At 50.4% G+C, this 24,267-nt stretch overlaps 9 protein-coding genes across 9 annotated transcripts; 4 read left to right on the top strand and 5 right to left on the bottom strand.

The window, feature by feature from the left end:
* Window positions 1-100: 100 nt before the first annotated feature.
* On the bottom strand, window positions 101-2,660 carry P153DRAFT_423003 (uncharacterized protein; the record flags this gene model as incomplete). The annotated part of the gene is made up of 3 exons (XM_033672403.1): window positions 2,179-2,660; window positions 277-2,133; window positions 101-170 (listed from the first exon to the last, which is right to left on the bottom strand). The coding sequence occupies exons 1-3, from the start codon at window positions 2,433-2,435 to the stop codon at window positions 101-103; spliced, it is 2,184 nt and encodes a 727-aa protein (XP_033523791.1). The 5' UTR covers window positions 2,436-2,660.
* Window positions 2,661-2,789: 129 nt separating this feature from the next.
* On the bottom strand, window positions 2,790-4,512 carry P153DRAFT_340210 (cytochrome P450; the record flags this gene model as incomplete). Its single annotated transcript, XM_033665863.1, has 3 exons — window positions 2,790-3,162; window positions 3,211-4,087; window positions 4,147-4,512. 3 exons carry the CDS (start codon window positions 4,510-4,512, stop codon window positions 2,831-2,833), a joined length of 1,575 nt encoding a protein of 524 aa, XP_033523792.1. The 3' UTR covers window positions 2,790-2,830.
* Window positions 4,513-5,168: 656 nt separating this feature from the next.
* Window positions 5,169-7,572, top strand: P153DRAFT_316318 (uncharacterized protein). Its single transcript, XM_033664987.1, has 5 exons — window positions 5,169-5,296; window positions 5,347-5,475; window positions 5,521-6,157; window positions 6,213-6,731; window positions 6,786-7,572. Exons 1-5 carry the CDS (start codon window positions 5,205-5,207, stop codon window positions 7,422-7,424), a joined length of 2,016 nt encoding a protein of 671 aa, XP_033523793.1. The 5' UTR covers window positions 5,169-5,204; the 3' UTR covers window positions 7,425-7,572.
* On the bottom strand, window positions 7,502-9,226 carry P153DRAFT_385617 (putative MFS transporter; the record flags this gene model as incomplete). The annotated part of the gene is made up of 6 exons (XM_033670449.1): window positions 7,502-7,623; window positions 7,677-7,808; window positions 7,859-8,267; window positions 8,322-8,609; window positions 8,666-8,842; window positions 8,900-9,226. The coding sequence occupies 6 exons, from the start codon at window positions 9,224-9,226 to the stop codon at window positions 7,502-7,504; spliced, it is 1,455 nt and encodes a 484-aa protein (XP_033523794.1).
* A 1,671-nt stretch (window positions 9,227-10,897) lies between these two features.
* On the bottom strand, window positions 10,898-12,086 carry P153DRAFT_396676 (uncharacterized protein; the record flags this gene model as incomplete). The annotated part of the gene is made up of 1 exon (XM_033671502.1): window positions 10,898-12,086. The coding sequence occupies exon 1, from the start codon at window positions 12,029-12,031 to the stop codon at window positions 10,898-10,900; it is 1,134 nt and encodes a 377-aa protein (XP_033523795.1). The 5' UTR covers window positions 12,032-12,086.
* A 1,355-nt stretch (window positions 12,087-13,441) lies between these two features.
* On the top strand, window positions 13,442-14,099 carry P153DRAFT_356985 (uncharacterized protein; the record flags this gene model as incomplete). The annotated part of the gene is made up of 3 exons (XM_033666693.1): window positions 13,442-13,643; window positions 13,928-13,993; window positions 14,023-14,099. The coding sequence occupies 3 exons, from the start codon at window positions 13,442-13,444 to the stop codon at window positions 14,097-14,099; spliced, it is 345 nt and encodes a 114-aa protein (XP_033523796.1).
* A 2,401-nt stretch (window positions 14,100-16,500) lies between these two features.
* Window positions 16,501-17,307, top strand: P153DRAFT_431366 (uncharacterized protein). Its single transcript, XM_033672894.1, has 2 exons — window positions 16,501-16,726; window positions 16,812-17,307. Exons 1-2 carry the CDS (start codon window positions 16,570-16,572, stop codon window positions 16,955-16,957), a joined length of 303 nt encoding a protein of 100 aa, XP_033523797.1. The 5' UTR covers window positions 16,501-16,569; the 3' UTR covers window positions 16,958-17,307.
* A 538-nt stretch (window positions 17,308-17,845) lies between these two features.
* P153DRAFT_375884 (MFS general substrate transporter) lies at window positions 17,846-19,384 on the bottom strand (the record flags this gene model as incomplete). The annotated part of the gene is made up of 3 exons (XM_033669614.1): window positions 17,846-18,742; window positions 18,858-19,113; window positions 19,353-19,384. The coding sequence occupies 3 exons, from the start codon at window positions 19,382-19,384 to the stop codon at window positions 17,846-17,848; spliced, it is 1,185 nt and encodes a 394-aa protein (XP_033523798.1).
* A 233-nt stretch (window positions 19,385-19,617) lies between these two features.
* On the top strand, window positions 19,618-22,798 carry P153DRAFT_316327 (uncharacterized protein). The gene is made up of 3 exons (XM_033664988.1): window positions 19,618-19,708; window positions 19,763-20,074; window positions 20,410-22,798. The coding sequence occupies exons 2-3, from the start codon at window positions 19,885-19,887 to the stop codon at window positions 22,416-22,418; spliced, it is 2,199 nt and encodes a 732-aa protein (XP_033523799.1). The 5' UTR covers window positions 19,618-19,708; window positions 19,763-19,884; the 3' UTR covers window positions 22,419-22,798.
* Window positions 22,799-24,267: the final 1,469 nt, after the last annotated feature.

The following is a 24,267-nucleotide window of genomic DNA, read 5'->3' on the forward strand; positions in this document are numbered from 1 at the left end:
TGTGTAGACACGAATTTCACAGGTAGATGGGTATGCAGGTTAAATATTTGAGCTGGTTTCTCTTTATTTTTGGTGAGAAAGAAACAAAATACACTACATCTTATATATCCAAACATATCCACAACAAAACCCCCACCACCCATCTACCAAACATACAAACCCCCAAAAACCTAGAAATCATCCACCACAACAGCAGACGCCATAGCAGACACCACAACGCTCTCCTTCGCCATCCCACTCGTCGCGCTCACCACCCCCAACCCCTTCCCCACCAACCCCTCATCAACCACCACAGCCTCAACCCAATCCCCCTCATCCTCATCCCCATAGCAGAACAAATCCCCCGCCTCCCCACTAACCACCTTCCTCTTCTTATCCTTGTACACCGCACATCCACCGACTTCCACGCGGAACTCATCCGCATATGTCACCGCCACCCTACCCATTTTACTCGCACTGACCCTCGTCCCGTCGTGCAGGAGGCGCGGTAGATGAGCCACCTCAGGCAGATCGCCGTTGAAGGGGAGAAGTTGGTGTAGGGGCCGCGAGGCAGGGGAGAGCGGGCGCTCAGCATTGACTGGGGCGCGCGGCGACGAGGGGGCGCGGAGGAACGCCTCGTTCGGAACATCTGCGGGCGCGTCATCCGCTTTCTCTGTCTTCGCGCGAGACGCGGGGGCGTATTCTTCCGGCGCGTGGTACAGTTCGTTGTGGATTGTGACGAGTGCGTCGGCGGACGTTGTGGCGGGGTAGAGCAGTGCGTAGCCGCGGGCGCGCATGAATTCGAGCATGTACTCTGTCCAGCTGGGCAGCGTCTCTGATACGAGTTTTTGTCTCGCGGCTGGTTTAGAGGATTGATGGTGTTTGGCGACGCGGTGCCGGAGGAAGGAGTGCAGTTCTGCCCACTTGTCGCCGTGGAAAAGCGTGGCGTGGCTGTTGGGCGCTTGCCATAGGAATGGCACACTTGGAGTGTCAGGGCGCAGTTTCTTGTACCGCTCGTTGTGCATGTTCTTTGTTGTGGGTGGGATGAGCTCCGTCTTGCCGTCGAGGAGGGCAGAGGGGAGTTCGAGACTCAACCCCATTAGGTTGGCGTTGTCAACTCCGCCGAACGAGGAGTATTTGTACTCCAGCAGCGTGTAGGTGAGGTAGTGGAAATACTGCGGAGAGAGTTGCGCCTGGGGTGACAGCAATAGAACGTGCGAATTGCTGTCAGTAGGGTAGAAGAGCTCCAGGAAGCGGATAGCGGATTCCTCCTGTGTCACACCGTGGTTGGCGATGCGGCGTCTGAGGACGATATTGTTGGAGGGGTTGTTGTCTGGAGGCCAATCGAATGTCTCCAGACGCTGCTTGAGGGCTATATCCATATCTGCAGGAAGCTCCAGAGTGATACGCGGCGGCTTCAGACCCTTGTAATCAGCCTCCTTGATAGACTTGAGCAGTCGCAACACGCTCGCCGAATCGGGTGGAACCTGTATCAGAAGATCGACCGTGGGGAGAAACCAACTACTCAGTGATCCTACATCGAGCCTCGTCATCCACGCGAAGTCCTCCCACCTATTCTGCGGTATCTCGATTAGGGGAATCTCAAGCGTCTCCGTCTTGACCCTTGATGCTTTGACGAAAAACGTATCCTCCAATCTCGCATCATCCGTGATAACCACCTGCGGTCGCAGGAATTCATGAATATGCGATAGCGCAGCCATTACAATCAATTCCGCTCGCGCATCCGTGCTGTACTCGGCATAGTCAGGCCGCGCATCGTGCCAAAACGCCGGACACTTTGTCTTGTCCACGCCGTTGATTTCCAGCAAGGTATCCAACGGTATATCTTCCCTCCCCACAAATACAGCGTGTACCCAATTCCTGTTCCACGTTGTCATGTCGCATATCATCGGGAGAAGGTTGCCTGCGCTCTTCAGGCTAGATATGGCAAATACGACATTCCGGTTCGTGGACTGATAGCCATTGGTGAGCGATGTAGTGGCGCGCAGCGATTTGGCGAGGCGGAAGAACCTGATTTGGCCGTCATACGTGTGTGGTATCACCCCATCTCTGCTTATCCGCGTGCCTGGGGGCGGTCCCGTAGGCTCTCTGTCGCTTTCAAACGCTGTTTCGGCGTATTTTGGGGGTGGTGGTCTAGTCGACGGGAACAGCAGCAGTCGTTTCTTGTCCTCGAACGACCTGGGTGAGCGGAAGATGTGCAGGACCAGCGAGAGGGCGAGGAAGCCCAACACCACCAAGTACACCCGGCGTCTTCGCCAGCGAAATGGGGGGCTCGACGTCGACGAGCTGGGATGCCGCGCTGGCTTGTATCGGTGGTCGTCGTCTTTCTTGCCTAGCTCTTCGTCGGTGGGGAGCATCGTCTTGCCCAGCATGCTTCCCCGAATCACTCCCTCTTGCAGCCACCCGCTGTTCGTGGAACGGCCGTTTGCTACCATGTGCACGGTGGCTCATTCATCGCATTGAAGTGAGACGTGACTGATAGAGGGGAAGAAAAAGCATCAGCGCATGCAATAGATTGATCTGAGCTCTTATTGAGTGGAACACGACCCACTAGTGGAAATGAGCGCCACTTCGCCAGGCGATCAAGATGGCAATTACAGTTATACGCAGGTTCCAAAGATCTCAACAGACCCTGGTCTGCTAGTGATACTGGTTTGAACAGGACATGGTGGAGTTGCGATAACCATGACGACCCCTGCTCGTGCGGAGAGAGTATCCCTGCAATGCCAAGACCACCGCATCTTCTGCGTCTTCCATGTCACTCACATGCACATTCGCTTTCGTTCAATGTTCAAGTCTTCAAGCATGTCAACTCATCAGATAAACTATCCTAAGCTCCCGATAACCGCGCATCCGCCGCATCCAACGCCGCCCTCAGCGCCGTCTCATTCCTCGGCTTGAAAATGACCTTGTAGTGTCTGCACATGCACACCAAGCTGGTAGGATCCACGCTGCCTCGCACCGGATGCACATCAACCTCCGAATCCTGGATGAGTTCAAAGCTGTTCAACAGCCGCATAAAGACAAGATACAATTCACGGTTTGCCAGGAGCGAGCCTGCGCACATGCGGTAGCCGAGACCGTACGTAAATAGCGGCGCGTCGGGCTGCTCGAGCCAGCGCTCAGGGCGGAAGTTCTCTGGGTCGTGCCAGACGTCGGGGTCTTCACCACTGTCAGCGTTGAACAATCTATGGAATGCTGGCAACTTACCCATATTGCACGCCCACGCGTTTAGGTACACTGTGCTCCCGGCTGGAATTAACTTGCCTTCGTACACAATGTCCTTGACTGTCGCCCTGGGAAGCGCCAGCCTCAGCACGCAGTAGTACCTCAGACACTCCCTGACCAACGCGCAGATGTACGCGCACTTCTGGTCGTCGTTTGCGTCGCAGAGCGGCTCGGTGTCAGAGTAGAAGTTGCGGATCTCCTCGACAGCCTTTTTCTGCACGTCTGGTCGTTGGGCCAGTAGCGCAACACTCCACTGTACAATCGTCGTAACCGTGTCCAGACCCCCAGAAAGCATAGTCAAGCTGATTGATGTCAACTCCTCCTTATTCAGGCCCGCCTCCTTATCCAAGATGATATTAGCCTGAATACACGTTTTGTGAACGCCCTTTTCCATCCTATCATCCAAGTCCCTATTGAGTTTCGTAAGGTAAACGTCTCTCCTCCTGCGGTATTCTTTCGCCTTCTTCGTCCCAAAGCTAAACGGATTCAACCGCAACACCGGGATATAGTCCTGGAGATTGCCTGTCGTAGATCGAAACTTGGAAATCGCGGCTTCTACCTCAGTAATCTCATGGAACATGGGATCCTCTCGGCTACCCATGCGCGTGCCCCAGTTCAACGTGAGAGCAAGCGACAGCGACAACCGCTCAATCATCGGCATGCAGTCCACGCCCACTGTCCCCGCTTGGCTAGACTCGAACGCGTCTTTGACGAACTCCTTGGTCTCTAGATCGAGGTGCGAGATATACGTCGCAATAGAGGGTTTATTGAGCGCAGACGCAGCGCCCTTGCGCCGGCGTTTAAGCGACTCATTGAAAGGCGATGTACCGATCGTAGTCCCCGCGGTATTGGAAAGCACCTGCCCCCATCAATCAGTCTCACACCCACCATACTACCAGCAAAGCGAAGTGCACCCACCTTGTGAAACGTCCAAAACACCGGTCGAGAACTCAACGCCTGACTATTCCCCCCGAAGATCTTCCGCGCTGCTTCCGCACTGTTCACCACTATCACCGGCTCATTCCCCAGCTGGATCTGGTACACCGCGCCGTACTCTTTGCTCCACTGCCGGTACTTTTCTGCGGCGTTGTACTTGATGTCGGGGATGTTGCCTACGATGGGCCAGTTGCGCGGCCCGGGAAACGCCTTTATGCGCCGTGTGTAGCGGACGTATTCGTTGCATAGGAAGTAGGTGAATGGTAGAGCGGCGAGGAGCGCGAGGATAGAGAGGATGGGATGTTTGGTCAGCGCTTGAGATGCGAGGGGTGTAAGGGTGGAAATCATGCTGGTGGCTTTTGGTGATGAACGCGTGGAAGATTCAAATTGAAGTTCGCTTCACATGGTGCATATGTAAGTATACCCAAGAACAATATATAGCATACTATTCTCAGGTGCGGAATCACACATGCATCGGCTCGTCCCTCGACGTCGATGGCCCCCTGCAAGTTTACCCCAGCTTTTCGGTGGTGTTGCGGGGAACTGCGTGGCAGGGGCGGAATCGCGGAATTAGTGACACTAGCCCGACGATCTGGTGGCTGAGATGGTTGTTGATCGGCTCTTGTGCTCAGTAGGAATTCAGGTTCAATGTTAGTGTCTCGACAGGTGATGCTCCTTCTAGAGTTCTTGCGCTTTTTGAGTATTTACGACAGGGGGTTGTTCTGTTGGTATACGAGAAATTGGCTCTGTTTACTATATGGGGATTACGTGACTGTGGGGGTTTTGCGCGTGCCGTCTGATGAATGGCATTCTTGGATGCTGCGTGCGATGCTGGATCAGCTCGGCGCATTCATCCTTTCAAGAATACTGGACGTCTGTTGCGGTGCTTAATGTAATTTTATTAAGATAGAGCGACGGTGTCGTCTAGAGCCCGAGATACATCCGAGTTTTGATCCTAGCCTCAACCCTCACTCCCAGCCTCTTCGATGCATCTCCCAGCACAAGCGTCACCAGTCCCATCACTTGTGTTGTCATGAGAGATGCCAAAAGTACCCCATAATCGAACTCGGGCATCTATTGGTAGAGCCGAATCGTTAGGACAAGTGCAGAAAAAAGGCTCCAAGTCTGTCGCGTGAGATATTACTCGACCCAATCCCACTACCCTTACTAATAACATAGCAGCTGTCAACGATGCCATTCACGGAAGGTCAAATGCTCTGGAGAGCACCCGTGCTCGAATTGCCGCGACGCCGAAAGACCAACTGAATGCGAGTACCCTTCGCGTGACCGCAACATCAAACTGAGCCAACAGTAAGCGACAAGCCTCCGCCACTCAAATCCCCTTAACACGTCAAGGTACGTAGAGGACCTCTTGAAAGAAAATGAACGTTTACGCAACAACAATGCGAACGTGACATCCGCATCTGATGCTCCGCGTCTCGGATCGTCTCATAGTAACGCCGAGAATCAAGATGCGGTGCAAAATCCACTCCTGGAAGATCGCCCATGGTTTCTTCCCATGTCTTCTTCGGATATGCCCATTCGCATCGATGAAGCTGCCGACGCTGCATTCGCAACTAGGTTTCGTCAGACGTTGATTACGGAGTCGATTAGCCACCTCCCTCGAATGAGTTATGTAGGAGATGAATCGTTGCTGCGTCTCGCGGAACCTCACTATTCCTTCCCAACTCCGGCTCGAGCAAGGTTCCTGGTCAAGGCGGCCTTAAATACAGTATGCCGGTACTATCACATAGTTCGCCAGAGTGTGGTACTAGAAGCTTTGGAAAAAGTTATCGCTAATGGTGGTGACGGCGAGAGACTCGTTGTCTGCAAACTCTTGGCACTTTTTGCACTTGGAGAGGCCTATTCGACGAAGACTGCGGCTCAAGAGGCCACTTTTCCTGGGTTGGTATACTATGCGCAAGCACGGAAGATGGTCACAATGGCTGCTGAGAGGCCACAAATGGATACGCTTGAAATTGCGCTTCTACTTGTAAGATTGCCGGAAATCGACTGCTAATGCACGTTCGTGTGTGCTGACATCATAGGTCCTATATTCATACGTTCTCAATAGGCGACATTCTGCATACCTCTTTGCTAGCTCCGCAGTTAGGCTTGCAATCATCATGGGCATGCAGATGAACGTTCCAGAACACCAATACCGCAATCGCCTGGCGAGAGAACATCGGACGCGACTGTGGTGGACGGTCTACGTTTTAGACCGGACTTGCGCATCGAAACTCGGTCTTCCGTCATCCATTGCTGACGAGGACATCTTAGTAGATCTTCCTAGCAGCGTCGGGCTAGAAGATGACGCTCAAGTCGACTTCGGCGACGTTGACTATATTTTGCAGAGTGTTGAGCTGGCGAGACTCTCTGCGCAGTCCATTCGCGCCATATACAGCAGAAGAAAACACTGCAGCCCGTTTTCTCAGAGAGTGCAGGTTTCTCTGAAGGATCTTACGAAATGGATGGAAGCCCTACCTACCCAGTTACATTTGGAGGATAGTGAGAGATGTACCACCCAGTCGAATCACATTGTTTATCTTCACCTTACATTCAACCAAGTATGCACCCGTGGCAAATTTCATGAATGGGAAACGTACGACTAACAACATCAGTGTGTCATTCTTGCTACTCGACCAATTCTCCTTCATGTGCTCCGCACTCACCGGCAATCCTGGACAGATCCTTCCATCAACCCCAAAGCCGGTCTCCCAGACAGTGCGCTTGCACTAGCAGAGACGTGCATACAATGCTCTCGACACTCGTACCGTCTTCTCACTGAAGCATGGGTTCAAGGTTCATTTGCTATATTTGACTATTTTAACATGCAATACCTGTTTTCGTCTGCTACGATTCTCGCCATATCGAGCTTGCTAAGATCCCCTCAAAGCCAAAGTGATGGCGACAACTTCAATAATGCTGTAGAGCTTCTGCGCCAGCTCAATCAGAGCGGCAACTACGGAGCGCACGAGTTCTGCAGGCATATTGATGCTATAGAACAAAGTATTCAAAGTGTTTTGAATAACAACTCCACTCAACGCATATCGCGCCTTCCGTCGGACCTGAACCAAGAGACCGTTTACTCGCTTGCCCGACCGACCATGACAGCCGGTATGGCGCTTGCTGAACCGTCGCTGCAGGAATTTCTTGCCGACAATGACCTGAACATGCAGGGTTTCGATAATCATACATTCGATGCGCTGCAGACTCCGTTTTGGCCCGAAATATGGGGCAATGGATGGGCAACAGGTTGAGACGTCCGACACAACCCTGTTGCCTAATGGTGTTGGAATCGAATAAACATTTTTCGAATGTTGATTGCGTTAGGCCGTCACTGAGGCCACGGTGCCTGTTTGGTGCTCTCTTGCGTATCGTCCGCCCATGCCTCCATCGAAGAAGCATATTTCGCAGTTAAGAATGTAAGACATCCAGCGATGAGGACCAAGATCACACCTAATCTAGTCAGAACGATGTTTATATTGCGACAATCCACTTCTCAGACTTACCAATTGTGGAAGCTGGCCCGACTCCAACAGCTTGCATCAAAGGAATAGATTGAGAGGTCGCAAGCGCCGCGAACGTGTACTGAACTATATATTTGCCTGCGATGACTTCGCCGCGTTTTTTTGGTATTGCTTCTGTCAACAGTGTTAGCTCAATACCTCACCAACTCAGCCAATACCCTTACCTGCGCAATATGTGTTCAAGCTGGCAAACGCAGCAAGGAGCCCAGCCGCAGTAAAGAAGCTGGTTACTATGGGTAATGCCAGTCCCACTTTTTCGGTTGAGCAGCTATTGCACTGCAGACCCCATCCATATAGCAATGAAGCCAGTGGTATGATGACAAAGAAGGCTAACATGCCGCTATTCAACCGATCCTGGGGAAGGCGCTCGCCACGTCTGTCAATCCACTTTCGCACTGTCATGTCCGAGTAGCGCCCGCCCACGACAGTGCCCAGGAGAAAGCCAGTCGCAGGCGCGATATAGAACAAGCCGGACGAGATTGGGGATGTCAAGAGAAAACGCGTGCTCAGTATATGTCGTGGTGCTGACAGTACCGAGTATTGCGACCAGCTCAGGAATCCGCAGCTTAGATGCTACAATATATCAGCGAAACTTCCTCCAGATCTTTTGTCAGGAGCAAGACATACCGTGAGGGAGATGTTCGGATAACGCATCTGCTTGAACACGGGGAGAGGGTTGAACGTCGCCACAGCCTGCCAGCCTCTCAGATTCAACGCCAGGCCTGGCTGATCTAACCTGCCCGCCGGGACGAAAATGACAGCGAGAACGAACGCCACACCAATCATGGCAACTTGGAGCCACATGATACTGCGCCAGGTTGTGTAGGTCATCATGATCCCCGCGACTAAAGGCCCTAGAGGAGGTCCAAGTGTATTGCCCGCCAGGAAGAAGCCGTTGGCAGTTCCTCGTTGCACCTACTTTTGTGTTAGACGACAACTGCCCTGCGAAACCTGGATATTTGGGTACTCACAGGCGGGAAATACTCAGCGAGTATTGTCTGTCCAGCAACATGGAAGTAGCAGCCTTGTATTCCGGCCATGATGCGCATGGTCACATAGATCTTCGCACTGGGCGCGAGTGCTGCACCCACCGTGAAGCCCATCAAGACTGCAAGGCACGCAGTATACGCCATTCGTCTTCCGATTATCTAGCCCAAATTAGCGTGGTTCATTTCCGCAACGTGAGCTTCGAGGCCACAACTCACTCGTGCAATTGGACACCAGATCAACGGCGAGAGACCCATGGCAAACACTAGTCCCGATGTCGACAACTTGGCTACTTGCTCTGTTGTCTGAAGATCCCGTGCAATCTCCGTGCTTGCACTGAGCAGTGACGTGCTGGAGAAACTAGCACTCAATACTGACCAACTCAACACGAAGACGACAATGCATTTCCGCCACATAGGTATGTTGTCGTATATCTCCGAAGCTTTGGTGTCAATCTTTCTGAGTGAATTTTGCGATTGGGCCTCGAGGGCCATGGGCGTGGCTGTGGTGGGCATGGGTGCGGTGGTATTTGGCTTTTCAGCCATATTGTCCGGAAACTGTTGCTACGAAAGCAAATGCTGGGGAGTCGGTAGACAGAAATACATAGCGCATATTGCTACTGTTATATACGTTTGGATGTTTGGTTCTGCAAAAACTCATCTGCGCTCAACAGTCATGTTCGGTAAGAAGGAGGGTACGCCGTCGGCGTGACTGCCTGGACACCGAAAAGTGGATGTTTCTATCCATGGAACCAATGAGCGATTTACTCCAGATGCTTTTCCGTGCGAAAGTCCCCAACGTCACCATTTTGTGCGAGAAGATATGTTTCGTTCAATTCGTGACCACGGCGTCGCGGTGGAAGTCGCCGATGCCCAGTTGATGCAGCCGATATGAAATTGTGGACCCTGTGGTTCGACAATTACGATTTTTATCATCGTCTTGGTAAACCTCTAGCGTGTTCAGGAATATGTAGAAGCAGATAGATCCAACACGGTAGTAAGCCTGGTTCTTTAAAACCCAAGCCCCTTTACGTGCAAAAGCTATCAGTACCACTTCGCAATAATTGTAATACAGAAATAGAGTCAATCAACCAACTAATCTTCGACAAATGGCTGCTCGGTGTACCAATGCGAGCACGCGCGTTCGAAGGCCTAGGCAGCCGTCAAGAAGTTTGGTTTCTCAACTTTGGGTCATGGAAAATCTCTTTGAAGTACGGAACTTGACACATAACCAGCGCAGCTTAGGAGAAGATGTTCCACACACGACCAACATAATTTTAGAGAGAGAGTGCAGGCAGCAATAGCTCATATATGAGCTAGCACAGAAATCTGTTTTGGTCATAATCATCATGACGCTTGCTGTTTGCCAACGATACTTCAGACTTACAGCCCTCATCTCTCTTCTATTAGTACATACGCTCATACCAATCGAAACAAGGCTTGTTTTGTGGGATTTTCTATTTGCCGCCGACTTATGACTCATGTGACCCTCACCAGTACCCAAGGCTCAATGCGAAAACAGCCCGGAGCCAGATCGTGCACAAATTCAGGGAGCCTGACGCATGTTCATACTACTGTCTTTATCAAGATACGTTATGTAGGAGGCATTCCAGTGCCCCCAGGCGTGAAAGTGGTGTGTCTTCGCCCAAAGTGGATTCTCAACTTGCAATGTTGTTGCTTGGCTGACGAATTATGCTTTGCGACTCCGAGACGGGGATCTTCTGTGTGTGCGATACCTATCGTAAACTCATACCTTAATGTGTATAATTCGAAAAGCCAATATTGGGTAACACACGACCGAGGAGCTAAGCAAATGCTGGGTAGTTGAGATCCCCTTGACCTTGTCTGTATGATCTCAGGCAGTCACTCGCAGCATTTCTCTGCTGGTTATCCAAGCGATAGTCGAAATTCGCTCAAGGTTGTAGTCATCTCAGGAGACAAAGTGTTGATGCACAAGGAACTCCTCCGCCATTCATACAATCAAATCTTCTTCACAGCAAGTTCATAAATTGTCAGAAACATTAGATTACTATGAAGGAGAGACCAAGGTCACCACCACCACCAAGTCGTCTGTCGTTATATACATATTCGTCAAATCATACACCTCGACCGTTACAGGTCTGGCATTGAATCATAGCCAATTCATGCAAGCAATACTGTTGAACAGGGTCTTGCTCTCTTAGACGTTTTTCACCGCGCCGAACCAATATCGATCGTTTAGTATGCGTGGCCGGTGATGACAATCTTTCCACCCTCGCACTTGAGAGTGATCTCCTCGTCAAAGACGTACTTGTCGGTTTCGGGCTTGGGGGCAGGCTTGGGAGCAGGCTTCTCTTCCTCCTTCTCAGGCTTGGGGGTAGGCTTCTCCTCCTCCTTCTCAGGCTTGGGAGCAGGCTTGGGAGTAGGCTTTTCCTCCTTCTCAGGCTTAGGCTCAGGCTTGGGAGTAGGCTTTTCCTCCTTCTCAGGCTTAGGCTCAGGCTTGTAGTCAGGCTTCGGCTTCTCCTCTTCTTTCTCTGGCTTTGGCTTCTCCTCTTCTTTCTCGGGCTTTGGCTCTGGCTTTGGCTCAGGCTTTGGCTCAGGCTTATCAGTAGGGTAACCATCAGGCTTAGGCTTCTCTTCCTCCTTTTCAGGCTTGTCGGTAGGGTAGCCATCGGGCTTTGGTTTTGGCTTCTCCTCCTCTTTTTCAGGCTTTGGCTCAGGCTTTGGCTCAGGTTTGTCGGTAGGGTAGCCGTCGGGCTTCGGCTTGGGTTTCTCTTCCTCCTTCTCTGGCTTATCGTCGGGCTTTTCGTCAGGCTTGGGCTGGGGCTTTTCTTCCTCCTTCTCAGGCTTGCCGTCGGTGGGGTATTCATCTGGCTTGCCGTCGGGCTTCGGCTTCGGCTTCTCCTCTTCCTCCTTCTCTGGCTTGGGAGCGGGCTTGTCATCTGGCTTCGGCTCAGGTTTGTTGTCTGGTTTCGGTTCAGGCTTGGGTTCAGGCTTGTCATCTGGCTTGGGCTCAGGCTTGTCGTCTGGCTTGGGTTCAGGCTTGTCGTCTGGCTTGGGTTCAGGCTTGTCGTCTGGCTTGGGTTCAGGTTTGTTGTCTGGCTTGGGCTCGGGTTTGTCATCAGGCTTGTTATCAGGCTTGGGTTCAGGCTTGGGCTCGGGTTTGTTGTCTGGCTTTGGTTCAGGCTTGTTGTCGGGCTTGGGTTCAGGTTTCATTGGCGGAGGGGTGCATGTCTTGGATGGATTGTGCTCTTCGATGCAGTCGTTGTAATCCTGGACTGCCTTTAAATCGGCAGACTGGCGGGTTACAATAGGCTTTGCAGCTGTGGTGGCCGCGAGAATGGCGACCAACGCGGCTTGAGAGAAGCGCATGGTGAAGGTTGATCTATAGCGATTGGAGTTGTGTGAACGAAGGAATAGTAGTGATAGACTGAGGAGTGATTGTGTGTCTGGCTTGAGCCTGATGTCGACTTATGGTGGTGCAGTTCCTCCTCTTTATACTTGATCACGATTCCACCGGCCTTCGTTCAAACTCAGAGATCACATCTTCAGCTCTTCCCTAGAGAGACGCACATGCATCGTTACGTCGTGAATATCGATTCTGGACGTTAGACCACCACTACCAAGTGCTTGGACGAACTTCTAGCACCGTGATGCATAGATGGTGTAAGTTAATGGTGATAGCCACAGCGCTGAGGCTCGTATTCTTTCTGCATATGCCACCATCGCACTTCGAAGCGAGAGTGAAAGCCTGTGGCGTGGTGACAGTAAGGTGCTGCAGGGAACTATTGCCTAGGAACATTAGTGAGCGGAGGGATGCTCATCCGCGACAGTATGTTGATCTCTGGCGTCTGGAAACGGAAGCATCGTTTCCCGAAGTGCAAAGAAGCTCTCATAATGTGATCTTGGTCGTCTGGGCGTGCTTGGCCATCGCCCGATTGAGGTCGGAGTTCAGCTTGTGCTGGGAGAGAATGACCGATAGGGGACCGAAGTCTCCGCAGGGCTGAGTTCAGAGTAGGAAAATCCCAATCACAGGTAACGGGGCACCAATCAACGCTTGCTCTTAGTGAGAGAAACTCACAGAGTACTAGCGCTAATCGGCAACATTCAATAGCGCCGCCTTCCAAGACGCCGGCGTAAAGTTAGACAACGTGGGAATTGTTGCGCACGGATGGGGTGAATGGGCGGAGATGGTGAGAGGTCAGATGAAAGAATTGTGGCTGACAAGTGCCTTGGCTCTTCCGCCAGGCGGGGGCACTTCCAAGCGACGGTCCACGACCCATCTTCCAGCACTTGGCATGATGCATTGAAAGGTACTCTACAATCCGGATGCCTGGGCACACATTCAGTATTATACATACAAATATGTACATGTATCACGTGTGCGGTCGTTCACTCGAGGTACGTTTGAAGAACTAGAGGGCAAACGTATGCTGATCAAAACTTTGATACTTGCTGTTAGATGAGCAAGACTAAGGAACCCTTTTCCTGTCTTTACACAAATGTGGATGTTTGGACATAACGTTCTCCATCGCATGCATGACCACTGAGTTACAGAGTCTTAGGATCGGTCCAATCAAGAACCTGTCGCTTACATGCCAGCCACATCCTGCCAAGTACTAATCGTCTTAGCGTCTCAGGTACGCCAGTCTAACTGGAGAGGGGGTATACAGAGATCATCTTAGTCTACTATGAATAGCGCAGTCCTGTTAGATTTACTGTACGATGACCGCCGTGCTCAGCTTTAGGCTACAGGTGTTAGTAGTTTGTTCTTCTCTCAAGATGCTTGATACCTCGTGGTTCGTATTGGCAATGATGATAGGCTGTGTTGGGAACCTAGGCGCCTCTGTTGCAACAGCAGATGTGACGGTGATTGTGCATAAAGTTCCTTGTAGTTTCTACCTAATGAACAGATTCTCGGTCCTTTCAGTAGACGCCGTAGTCGGTCTAAACGCTTCTCAAGCGGTATCAGCTGAGAAGACATGTACGCCACAGCTGAGAAGACATATGCGGTACGGTGGAATGGCACTCTAAGGATTGGACTCTTGGTGATCTTGATAGACCTAGCAAGGTATATTCTCGATTGCCTCAAATCGTGGATGAGTCTTGATACGCTGAAACTGCTGCTGAGCGGATAAACTCCCTGGCCAAGGCTCGAGAACGATCTAGAGGAAGGAAAATCACGCACTCGGCGTACTTTGGCCGTAACTCATTACCTCGCGTAAAAGTAACATCTCTTACTACCAGGCCGAACTAATGCTCGACTAGCTGGCGCTCGTGGAAACCACTTCCTGAGTATCATCCATGCCGCGATGACTACTGCATGTGGTAACTGTTAGTTTACCCTGACGACTTTCGTACAGTCTTAGTCGAGGCGTTGCTGCATATCGCTATGATTGCCAAGTTTGTACTACATTATTATGCAGCAGTACCAATTTAGTCTATATACTTACCAAGTTCAGCTCATGACAGCTCCATACATCATCGTCGTTGGCTCATGGTAGGGTCATTTACTCAGAAGCCAATCAAGGCAGTGGAGGTAGCGAGCCTTAGATGCAGGTACGCCATATTATTTCTCAGGCCAACAGCAAACCAACACTGTTCAGACATTCCTAGGTCAGCACGGCATCAGTGCCGAGTATGGCATTAACTAGCGAGAAAGCCAAGACATTCAATAAACTTGCACAAGATCGCTCTACGGAAAAGCCCAGTTGAGCGATTTACTGCATGTTTTCTCAATCAGATAGGTATGCACAAGTGATGCTCCCGCCTACCCGGAAACGCAAGGATGCAATGCATATTCAGGAGTACCTGGCCGACGTTATTCTCTGCAATGCTGATCATATGTGTTCAGGACGTAAGGCGTTCAGTACTGACCGGGATGTCAGATCGCTTAGACAGTCACCTCTCACGTTCCTTGCGTCCAAGAAAGATTATGTGGTACTCTGCCAAATTGCCACCATTCAGTTCAGCTGGCTTTCTCTTCTTTGTCTTGCGGTCTCTAAGCGCTGCTCTTCTCTCGCAGCTCACAGGGCTTGCTCCCTCTCCCCACAACACTTCTTTGGAAAACTACTCAAGCGTTGAGGATATTCGGCGATAGGATTCAGCACTTTGTCATAGTCAAACTCCGTTGATTACCCCTGAAATGCGTCACCAAACGTGAGGATTCATTTTCAGCTCTACCTGCTAGATCAAGTCAAAGAAACCAACCTTCGCATCAGAGATAAGCTAGCACCTGCGCATAAAATCATAGATGAATGTTGATCTCAGCATTTTCCATAATCGTGTCAGCGTTGAGACCGCTGGAGAAAGAGGCTGGCTGGAGTTGAACTGTGCCCTTTGTCATGCACGGAACTTGAGGGAAGATCAGCATGTATTTCAAATTCTGTCCTCGACAGCATACGGCGATCTTCTTTTGAAGCCAAAGCCTGATTTGGGTAGCTCAAGTGGATGCTTCCGCGGGGTTTGAAATCGAATGCCTACAGAGTATCTTCTGTAGTGTCTTGTCATCCCGAGGTACAAACAAGTGGATATTGGCTTAGGCTTCAGCTGAATGCCATAACGGAGCAAGAGCCATCAGCTATCGAACAGCAGGCTGCTGCCAAGGAAGTGGCGTGTATGATCGAAGCTGTAAGGCGATCTTGACTCATGCTTCGACGGAAAGAAATCATTCAACCTTCTGATGTGTCAGCAGATCTCTCAATCAACCCCATAGACTCCGATCATGACTTTCAGATACACCCTCAATTTAGAAATGTTTCTGGGCAAGAGCTCTCCTGGCGACGAGCTTCATCCAATGTTGTACCCAATCACTTTATCGAGACATCTGAACGTGGTGGATTTCTCTCTTCAACGGTGTGATGCCACAGGTATCTACAAGATCTGCCTTGCTGTAAGGACGAAGCAGTTGCACGACCTTTTCTCCTCATCCATGTCGCTCATTCTCAAGCTTCTGGCATCACTCTCAAATCCACATGGTTTCTAGCCGTACGGATTGCCGTTGGTTATTTACCTATAGGCACGACGCCTCAAGTAACTCTTGTAACACTGGAACGAATGTCTGAATGCCTGAGTTACTAACAACGCCTAGAATGGTGTCTCTGTCGCGCAGGCTCCCCGGCGTTACCGCAGGACATGTTCTTTACGAGGGCGAGGGCAATTGATCCTATAGCAGTCAGGACACATCTTCAGCGCATTCGAGTGAGCTCAGAGAACAGTCTTGTCGAGACTTGACAACTAGCGAAACTGATTCGTTCGAAAATGCACAGCTCCATATCAAGATACCACGAAATGAAAGCTAAACCTCGAGGACGGCCTGTTGTACCGTCTGCCTCTCTTGAACGAATTGCACTCGTACCTTTCAAGTCGTGAGCCGTGGCAAACGCGAATTCATACATATTGGCTCAGGGTCCTTGGCTATCGAAGGCTTTGGCAAGAATTCTGCACAGGTGGCCCTACACTACAGACAAAGCGGTCTGGAAAATACGAGCTTCTTCGTAAATGACGAATTTCAGACGCTTTCACGCCCTGTATATTTGCTTTTTGTAAGAAGGTATGTGCTCCAACTCCGGACTGTTGACAAGAAGTCGATTTCAGCTTGCGAGAGGGATTGTCGTCGCTTCGTACTGGAACGTCCGACGAATGACGATGCAGGATCTCCGATGAAACTGGGTCAGAGACGAATCCATGCCTTGTTAGACGGATCACGCGAGCAGATAGCAACTAGCGCGGCTGTCTATTGGCTAATATTCCTGTGACGTAGGTTCAAAGCACAGCCCCCGCCTCGCGTTTCCTCCTCAAAACCAGGCAGGCCTCCCCAATAAACGCCAGCTTCTTTCATCCCAACGCCGCAGATAACAGACACCCGAACAACACAATATCCTCCACAGCACCCGTCTTTATTAGCGAAAATGTTCAACTTTGTCCTCGCCATGCTCCTCGAGCTCTCGCTCTTCATGCTCGTCGAAGCAGCACCCGTCAGCATCCAGTCCGCGAAGCCGTGGCAGGCAGGTACCGGTGGTGGCATCGTGGGTTTCATTGTCCTTGTGCTCGACATCATCGCGTGGAGTAAGTCTTTCACATCTCCAGTCCCGTCTTATCTCTGCAGCCTTTGTTGTTGTGGACATCTGAAGCTGACGCGTTTGTGTAATAGTTGAGATCTTCAAGTCGAACCGCCCTGTCTCCAGCAAGGTCATCTGGGCTCTCGTTGTCTTCCTTTTCCCCGTCGTCGGCATGATCATCTACTACCTTTTCTCCAACCGCCAGGCTCACAACACGTATGAGCCTATTCCCGCATAGAATCTTTCGCCTCAGGATACTCTACCTCGAGAAGGTCTACCTTGACTTTTCTCGGGAAAAGTTCTAGACCAGATCGGCAACAAGCACCACTTGTTGCGCCGATGAGAACAAGGGTGTATGGGAGTGGGACTCGGTGTGCTGTGACGTGACGTAAGCGGTCGGACGCTGTAAACATCTTCTACGCGTGGAGTTGATCATTCGTGGGATACAATATGTGATGACTGGAGTTTCGTTCCTAGCGCATGAAAGATGCTGGTCGGAGTGATGTTCATCCAACGCCAAAGATACGACAAAGGCGCTAAGGAATGACATGATTTTGATGCTCATATAATTAATCAATTCTCTCTACGAAACTGCGTCTACAATATGAACATATTCTGAAGCTTCATTTTCCGACCTTATAAAGTTTGGGAGAGTGTTTTGTGTAATGTCTTACAATCAACGATAACAGCTAGGATGGCCAAGTACGCGTGTGCACGGGCTATTCTGGTCGATCGCGTTTGTCCACTATCACGCCGACACTAAATATCTTTACAACCGATATCATGACATCGCATCTTGGAAGATTGAGCAACTGGATAATCAGCACACGCACGCGAGTTCGTAATGTAGTTTCACCTCATAATGCACAGGACAGAGTCGTCATCATGCAACGCAGATAGAACTGAACCCGTAGATCCAGACTCTAAGTACACAAATACATCGGTAGAAGCTCAGACGTAACGACACTTGGATTTTTAGCACGAAGACTACATGTGAGTGAGTATTAACCAATTCCCCAAATGAGTAGAGATGAAACAAACGCCTAATCAAAAATGTTTCCACACAAAGCGCACACCACTCAGAGGCCAACGTGAGCTGAAGGCATCATCTTAGAACCTCATGTCATCAAACCTTGCCAAATATCCCCTCTGAAGTCGCAAGCTTGCTCGAAAACGCAATGAGCCCGCCGAACAAGCAAACAACGCCGCTGAAGATTGAGGCCTGTAGGAACCCACCATACTTGTCTATCAGCGCGCCATTTATGGGTGGACCGACTAGAACTGCGAATGCAGAGAGGCCCATACCCATTCCTATATACGTTCCAATATCTCTCGGGTCATTCGTGCAGAGCGAGATGGCTGCGGAGGCCGATGAGACAATTGTGCCGGAACAGAAGCCGAAAAAGACTGCGTAGACAATGATCGACGCGTTGGTCGTGGTTTCGTTGATGCAAAATATGATGACTCCGGAGGAAACACCGGCGAAGGCAAATGTATTAAGCCGTCCAAGCCTGTCCGCTAGAAATCCTGGTATGATACGACCAAAGGTAGATGAGGCGTTGATGATGGCGAGGAGGTTCGCGGCGAGTGACACGCCCATGCCGCGCGAGACGGCATACGTGGGCATGTAGAAGATGGGTGTCCACATACCCATCATCATGAAGAATAGCGCCGCGACTAGAAGTACATACTTTCGCTGCTTCCACGCCGCGCCGATGAAAAACGTTGCTTGGCGTGATGGGACCCGTGGCTTGATAACGACGCAGGCGAACAACATGAACGGGAGGAGAATGAAGGCGATGATGCGAATTGTCCAACCGAAGCCGATGTTCGAATCGTTGAGCATTTTGGACAAGATGATGGGAAACACAACACCTCCAATCGAGCTTCCGCATACAACGATGCCTATCGCTGCGGCACGTTTCTTGTCGAAGTACTGTGATACTATTGCGAAGGCTGGAAACTGGAGAAACGCGACTGCAGCACCCATCAGCACGCCTTGGGCAAGCATGAACTGGTAGTACTCGGTGCATAGGCTGACCATCATCAGGCCGAAGATGTAGACGACGATTGCCGGGCGCATTATCTATCCCAACGTCAGTAAGTTATGGAACAGTTTCTCGATCAGCTTCACTTACCCCCGCCCCATATCGATCAACCGTTGGCCCACCAATGGCACCACCAGCAAATTGTATGAACGACGAGAGCGAACCGATCCATGCAACATCATCTGTCGATCGCTCACGCAGTTGATGCGTAGAATAGTATTCTTGCAACACGCCGAAGCACGAAGTGAACCCCAGGCAGCAGAAGAAGATGCAGAAGCCACCGGCTGCCACAAGCCAGGCTTGTAGACCGCCGTCAGGGGCGGGCCCCAAGGCTTGGATATCCGAGCTAGGGGTGATGTCTTGGGTGTTCTTTTCGGGGTCGTTGTTGGATTGATTGTCGGCATTGGATGAGATCTGGGGAGTCGTGATTGTATCTGGCATGGTGAAAAGGGATACCCAGAGCTATCAGGGTGTGAGTGTGACTAGGGATTCTCAATTGATCAATCACAAGTAGTTGTATAGCAAACAAATTTTGTGTGAGTGCCGATGACTTTTAGACTGCACGTCCTGGAGGATCTTATATACAAGTGCCAGAAGGCCGCAAATATGTGATGCATCATCGATTAAGTCGGCGACGGCGACGGTTACCTGGAAGGAAATCTGTCGGCGATGAGCTACGCGGCGATGATCAGATGAGGTGAGATGCTACGCGAGAAGCAGCCAGGAGCAAATCGATTAGTCTCTCATCCCTGCAGACTAAGCCCTATTGGGAAAGGCGCAAATATCCTGTTGGCGCTCGGCGTCGGGCTCGGCGCCGGTGAAGAACGAACCTCAGCCGCAGTCATCCCCCGCCACCTCATTCAACCCCGACTAGCACACTGACTGGAAACCATGATCAGGCAAGGCGACGCGCTGGTAAAATCGGAGAATTTCAGGAAGAGGTCAGAGCAAACCATGTAATCTGAACGGGACCCTCTCCAGCTAACACTTGGCAGACCCGCGGTGTAAGTCAACGTCGCGTCCTCCACCTACGCGCTGACGCGCGACCGCGAAGACAGGCAACAAACTGAGAGTCAAAGCATTAGACAGCAAAAGCACACGTATCAGCTCTACGCTAATGCAGAGCCGTAGATCATGTACACCATGCAGACGACGCAAAATGAAGTGTGACCGAGGGATGCCCTGCCTCAGGTGCGCAAAGTCGAAAAATGGAACGGCTTGCGTATATGAGGCTATGAAAAATCTTGGACAGCTTTTTGACGGCGAAGTTGCTGGCAACGGCTCCAATCATGCTGCCTCCATCTCAAGTAAGTGCGCGACTCTCGTGATCGTCTCGACATGGCGTTGTACTGTGATACTCGCCTGAAGTACAGTCGTTTTTTTCTTTCAGAGACAAAAGACGTGTTCTAGCAGCTGCTTTGTCAAACACATAGGGGTATGGCCTGCCAGGACCCACAAAACTGAGCATGCGCTACACGCCAGAGGAGGACTAACGCATGATGGTTGTTACGTATGGCAACGAAAACGATGTTACACATCATGTGTTGAACGGCGGAGCTAAGATACGATCATTGCTCACTTGTCTTTGCAGCATTGATCTGGCAATTCAGTCTACTTCATCTGGGACTAACACATACCACAGGTCGTGCATCTACACCACTGGAGCTGGACTTCAACAGTAAAGAGCTCGAGGAGCAGCTGCTGGGATTAGCTAACCCTGACATCAAAGATCCAGAAGAGCCGTTGCCAAGAGTTACCAAGAAGAAGACTGCTCCATCTGCACGATCAGTCTCAGCAGCAAAATCTTCTTATATAAATGAAAGGCTTACGACTGGTCTCGCCGGCACATTCGATGTACTCCAGGACAGTCACGTATTTGGACAGGCGCATAGGGTCAATCGGAGCATATCGCACAAGAATCGCGTCTTCGGCCAGAGTCACTGGATCAATACCTTTACCTTGTTTCGCGACATCATCGAGATGCTCGAGCCCCACTTGAGAAGCGGGTCGTCCACAATGCTCGGTAGCTTACAACGCTCCAAACATCTAGCACGTGTGATCAAATCGCGGCGTTCACCGGCTTGGCCTACTCACTCGACGACAGAGTTGCCTCCAAAGCACATCTGTGACCAGCTCATTGAAGGGTATCTCCGCACCATCGAGACCGTATACCGCGTTCTACATATCCCCACGTTTCTACATGAATACGAAGCATTGTGTGCGACCCAGGCTGAGCCGAACGAGGCTTTCCTGGTACAACTCAAGCTGGTACTTGCTATCGGAGCCGTCGTCTACGATGACAAATTCTCGATGCGTACTGAGGCTACTCGCTGGGTGTACGAAGCACAAACTTGGATGTCATCACCTGTATTCAAGTCACGGCTCGGCATTCAATATCTACAGACGAGTATCTTGCTGTTGCTAGCCCGTGAACTCGTTGATATAGGTGGCGAGTTTATTTGGATATCAGCTGGATCAGTACTTAGGACTGCCATGTATATTGGCCTGCATAGGGATCCCACTCAACTTCCACGAATTTCGATCTTTGAAGCGGAATTGCGACGACGAATCTGGAACACAATTCTTGAGATTTGTCTCCAGTCAAGCCTTGTCTCGGGAGGGCCCAGCTTGATCACGCTCTCGGAATATGATACAAAGCCTCCAGGCAATTTCGACGATGAACAGCTCACGGCAGCGAATCCTGTGGCGAGGACCAGAGACGCGCACACGCAAACCTCTGTCGCGATAGCCCTTCGAGGGAGTTTGCCAGCCCGACTCGCAGTACTCAAGTTTTTGAACGACATCAAATCCAACGGAACATACGACGAGACTTTACGAATCGACAAAGAGCTGCGAGCATCGTTCAAGGATCTCAGATATAGACTCCAGACATCCGCCACGAGCACCGGATCCGTGCCTACACGCTTCGGACTACAAACAGTAGACTTCATCATGCATCGATACATCACCTCACTACATTTGCCGTTCTTTGGTGTTTCATTGGAAGAAGCTATCTATGCGTTTTCAAGGAAGGTGGTTGTCGAATCGTCGCTCAAGATTTGGTCTATCGCCTGTCCTTCGCCGGCACCAGTAGCATCATGGAACGCCGTAAACTCCCCTGTCAACAACGACCAATCGAATTCGGAAGACGATCTGCCTCGTCTCTGCAAAAACGGTTCCGGTTTCTTCCGCGCGTTTACCTTCCAAGCTGCCACCGTGCTCGCTGTGGAAACGCGAGCTCAAGTACAAGAAGACGACAGTATAGGCACAACTATCATTAGGCCCGACCTTCTCGCCGTTGTGAACAGTGCACCGAACTGGTATTTGCAGTCTGTTGAAGCGGGCGAGACGGGTATCAAGGGCTATCTACTTTTGCGCCTTCTCTCTGCGCAAATCGATGCGCTCATGCGTCATGTTGGGAAGAATGAAATGCCACGCGTCTTGGTAGACGCTGCTGAAGAGGCAGGAGCCAGAACCTCGGGGATGTTGGCGAGGCTAGCGGGGCAAGAGAACGAGGTTGGCGATCTTGAAAGAATGGACTTGGACATCAATATGTCGGCTGATTTCATGGAAGATTGGGATTTGATGATGTCGAGTGTGTTTGACACAAACGACGGAAGTGACTTCAGCACTTTCTCGATATATGGGTAGCTGGTAACCCTTTGTTACCGGCTGGGTGTATGCATAATCCACGCCGAATATTGGGATCTGTTGAAGGCGACATTGTTACGAAGCATCTCATCGAAGAGTGCTGAGGCGCACGTGTGTGTGCATGGACTTGTGGTGAGTTTGACTAAGACAGAATGCTCATGTTGGATAAGGATTTCTAGAGGTTGTTTATACCTACGGGTAGTATTGGGAACAGGAATTAATTTTGGCGATTCTTTCATTTCAGAACACATTGGATTTTATCACTGTAAACGCGTCGTACTTACTCCATCCACGCTCTCTTTGAATTCCCACTTCTAGCCCACTTGTTTCGCCTTGCAATATTCTACTACGTTCGTTTCATTGAATTTGTTCCTGTCTCCAATCGACGCCCCACAAGCTCATCTTCTACATTTTGCTATCACAGTGAGTTTAAAAAGTGAGGACTCTATTAGGACATCATCGTATTACTTCGCAAACATAATTACACGCGAAACCGATCCTTGCACAATCCTGCTACTGCACTTTCAAATTGTTACGCACTCTAATGCAAACGAGGTCAGTATAATGTAGCATTGTATCCGTAATGCATCGTGGGGCTATCAACTCAGACCAAACACACGTTGTCTTCATAGAACTTAAAAGCGATACTTTTGTTGCACTCTGGTCAGATCGTCTGGTGGACAGCTTATATAAGTAATCGAAACGAAGCAAGAAACGTCATCAATAATATCTCGTCACTTCTGTGTATCGCTACTACGATCTTTAACGAATCAGGGGAACCACCAGCATTTGCTGTATCATGTGAAGCCCTGTCTATAACCTCCGCCTGATCTGTACAGACAACCATGTGTTGTACTCTATCATCTTGTCGCACCGCGAGGACAGTCTTTGCAACGCCTTCGTGTTGTTGCTGAACGAGTATATCTAGGCTCGATGCTGAGTACTTTAAGCCTATCGATTTGAGCATCGTCTTCGCTTTGTGTACTCCGTTACAACCAGCGAAGGATGTTTGATCCTCTGAGCAGGCTCTGCTAACTGTATCGGCGTAGAAGGCGGCTTCCGAAAGATATTGTTGACTCAAGATATCACCGTATTCGCGTATATCGACCGACACATGTCTAGTGGAGAATAGTTTGTTGAATGTTGAGTAGGAATCTCTGAACTGATAAAGAAGGCTGGTGGGGCTCGTTGATAAGATCCTAAACGTGAATCGGAGTAAGGCGTGTTTTCGAAGAGGCTATTAAAGCTGTGGAAGACATCAAGATCTAACTTTTGTATTTGTAATTGATGTTGATCTGAACCCTGATCACGCCAGTATTAAATGTGTAAACCTGCGATCTCGAGTATTGGACAATGAGGAGCATCGAGGAAGACCGTGAGAGACCCCCTTAACTCAAAGTAAGTGTTCAGATCTGTGCGCATCACCGTTTCTCTGAGGTCGTGTGACGAAACAAAAAGCGGATTTGGAGACGAACAGGGTCACTGCAGTAAATCGTGACATTTTTGACACTGTGTCACCAGATACGTACGAGCCTTCCATAGCTTTCATCGGAGTGATTGAGATCAGCTGAACATACTGAACGAGGCTAGAAGACTTACTTAGGGACCTGGTCTGCATATAGGTAAGTAGGGGTGCAGATGACTCAAGCTCTCAGCCAAGAACATTTAGAGTACTTTTCGGGCTTGTAGTTTCTGGGCGCGTTTCTGGGCACGTTTCGACTTGACTCGAATCCCAGACGGCGCTTGGCAGTCATGTTTGACACAAATGGCCCGAACTTTTGCGAAACACCACCACGAGATTTTTCATCGCTCGTAGATGATGTTTGCAGCAGGTCTATGTGTGTAGAAT

Source organism: Dothidotthia symphoricarpi (genome assembly GCF_010015815.1).
Source record: "Dothidotthia symphoricarpi CBS 119687 unplaced genomic scaffold P153scaffold_10, whole genome shotgun sequence".
NCBI classification, from domain to species: domain Eukaryota; kingdom Fungi; phylum Ascomycota; class Dothideomycetes; order Pleosporales; family Dothidotthiaceae; genus Dothidotthia; species Dothidotthia symphoricarpi.

What these genes read in the sequence shown, in the direction of transcription:
- P153DRAFT_431366 (XM_033672894.1), top strand. Translation starts at nt 16,570, where the DNA reads ATGTTCAACTTTGTCCTCGCCATGCTCCTCGAGCTCTCGCTCTTCATG. An exon ending in GCTCGACATCATCGCGTGGA is followed by an intron (nt 16,727 to 16,811) that starts GTAAGTCTTTCA and finishes TTTGTGTAATAG; the next exon opens with TTGAGATCTTCAAGTCGAAC.
- P153DRAFT_316327 (XM_033664988.1), top strand. Translation starts at nt 19,885, where the DNA reads ATGCAGAGCCGTAGATCATGTACACCATGCAGACGACGCAAAATGAAG. An exon ending in TCATGCTGCCTCCATCTCAA is followed by an intron (nt 20,075 to 20,409) that starts GTAAGTGCGCGA and finishes CACATACCACAG; the next exon opens with GTCGTGCATCTACACCACTG.
- P153DRAFT_316318 (XM_033664987.1), top strand. Translation starts at nt 5,205, where the DNA reads ATGCCAAAAGTACCCCATAATCGAACTCGGGCATCTATTGGTAGAGCC. An exon ending in AACATCAAACTGAGCCAACA is followed by an intron (nt 5,476 to 5,520) that starts GTAAGCGACAAG and finishes TAACACGTCAAG; the next exon opens with GTACGTAGAGGACCTCTTGA. An exon ending in TTGAAATTGCGCTTCTACTT is followed by an intron (nt 6,158 to 6,212) that starts GTAAGATTGCCG and finishes CTGACATCATAG; the next exon opens with GTCCTATATTCATACGTTCT.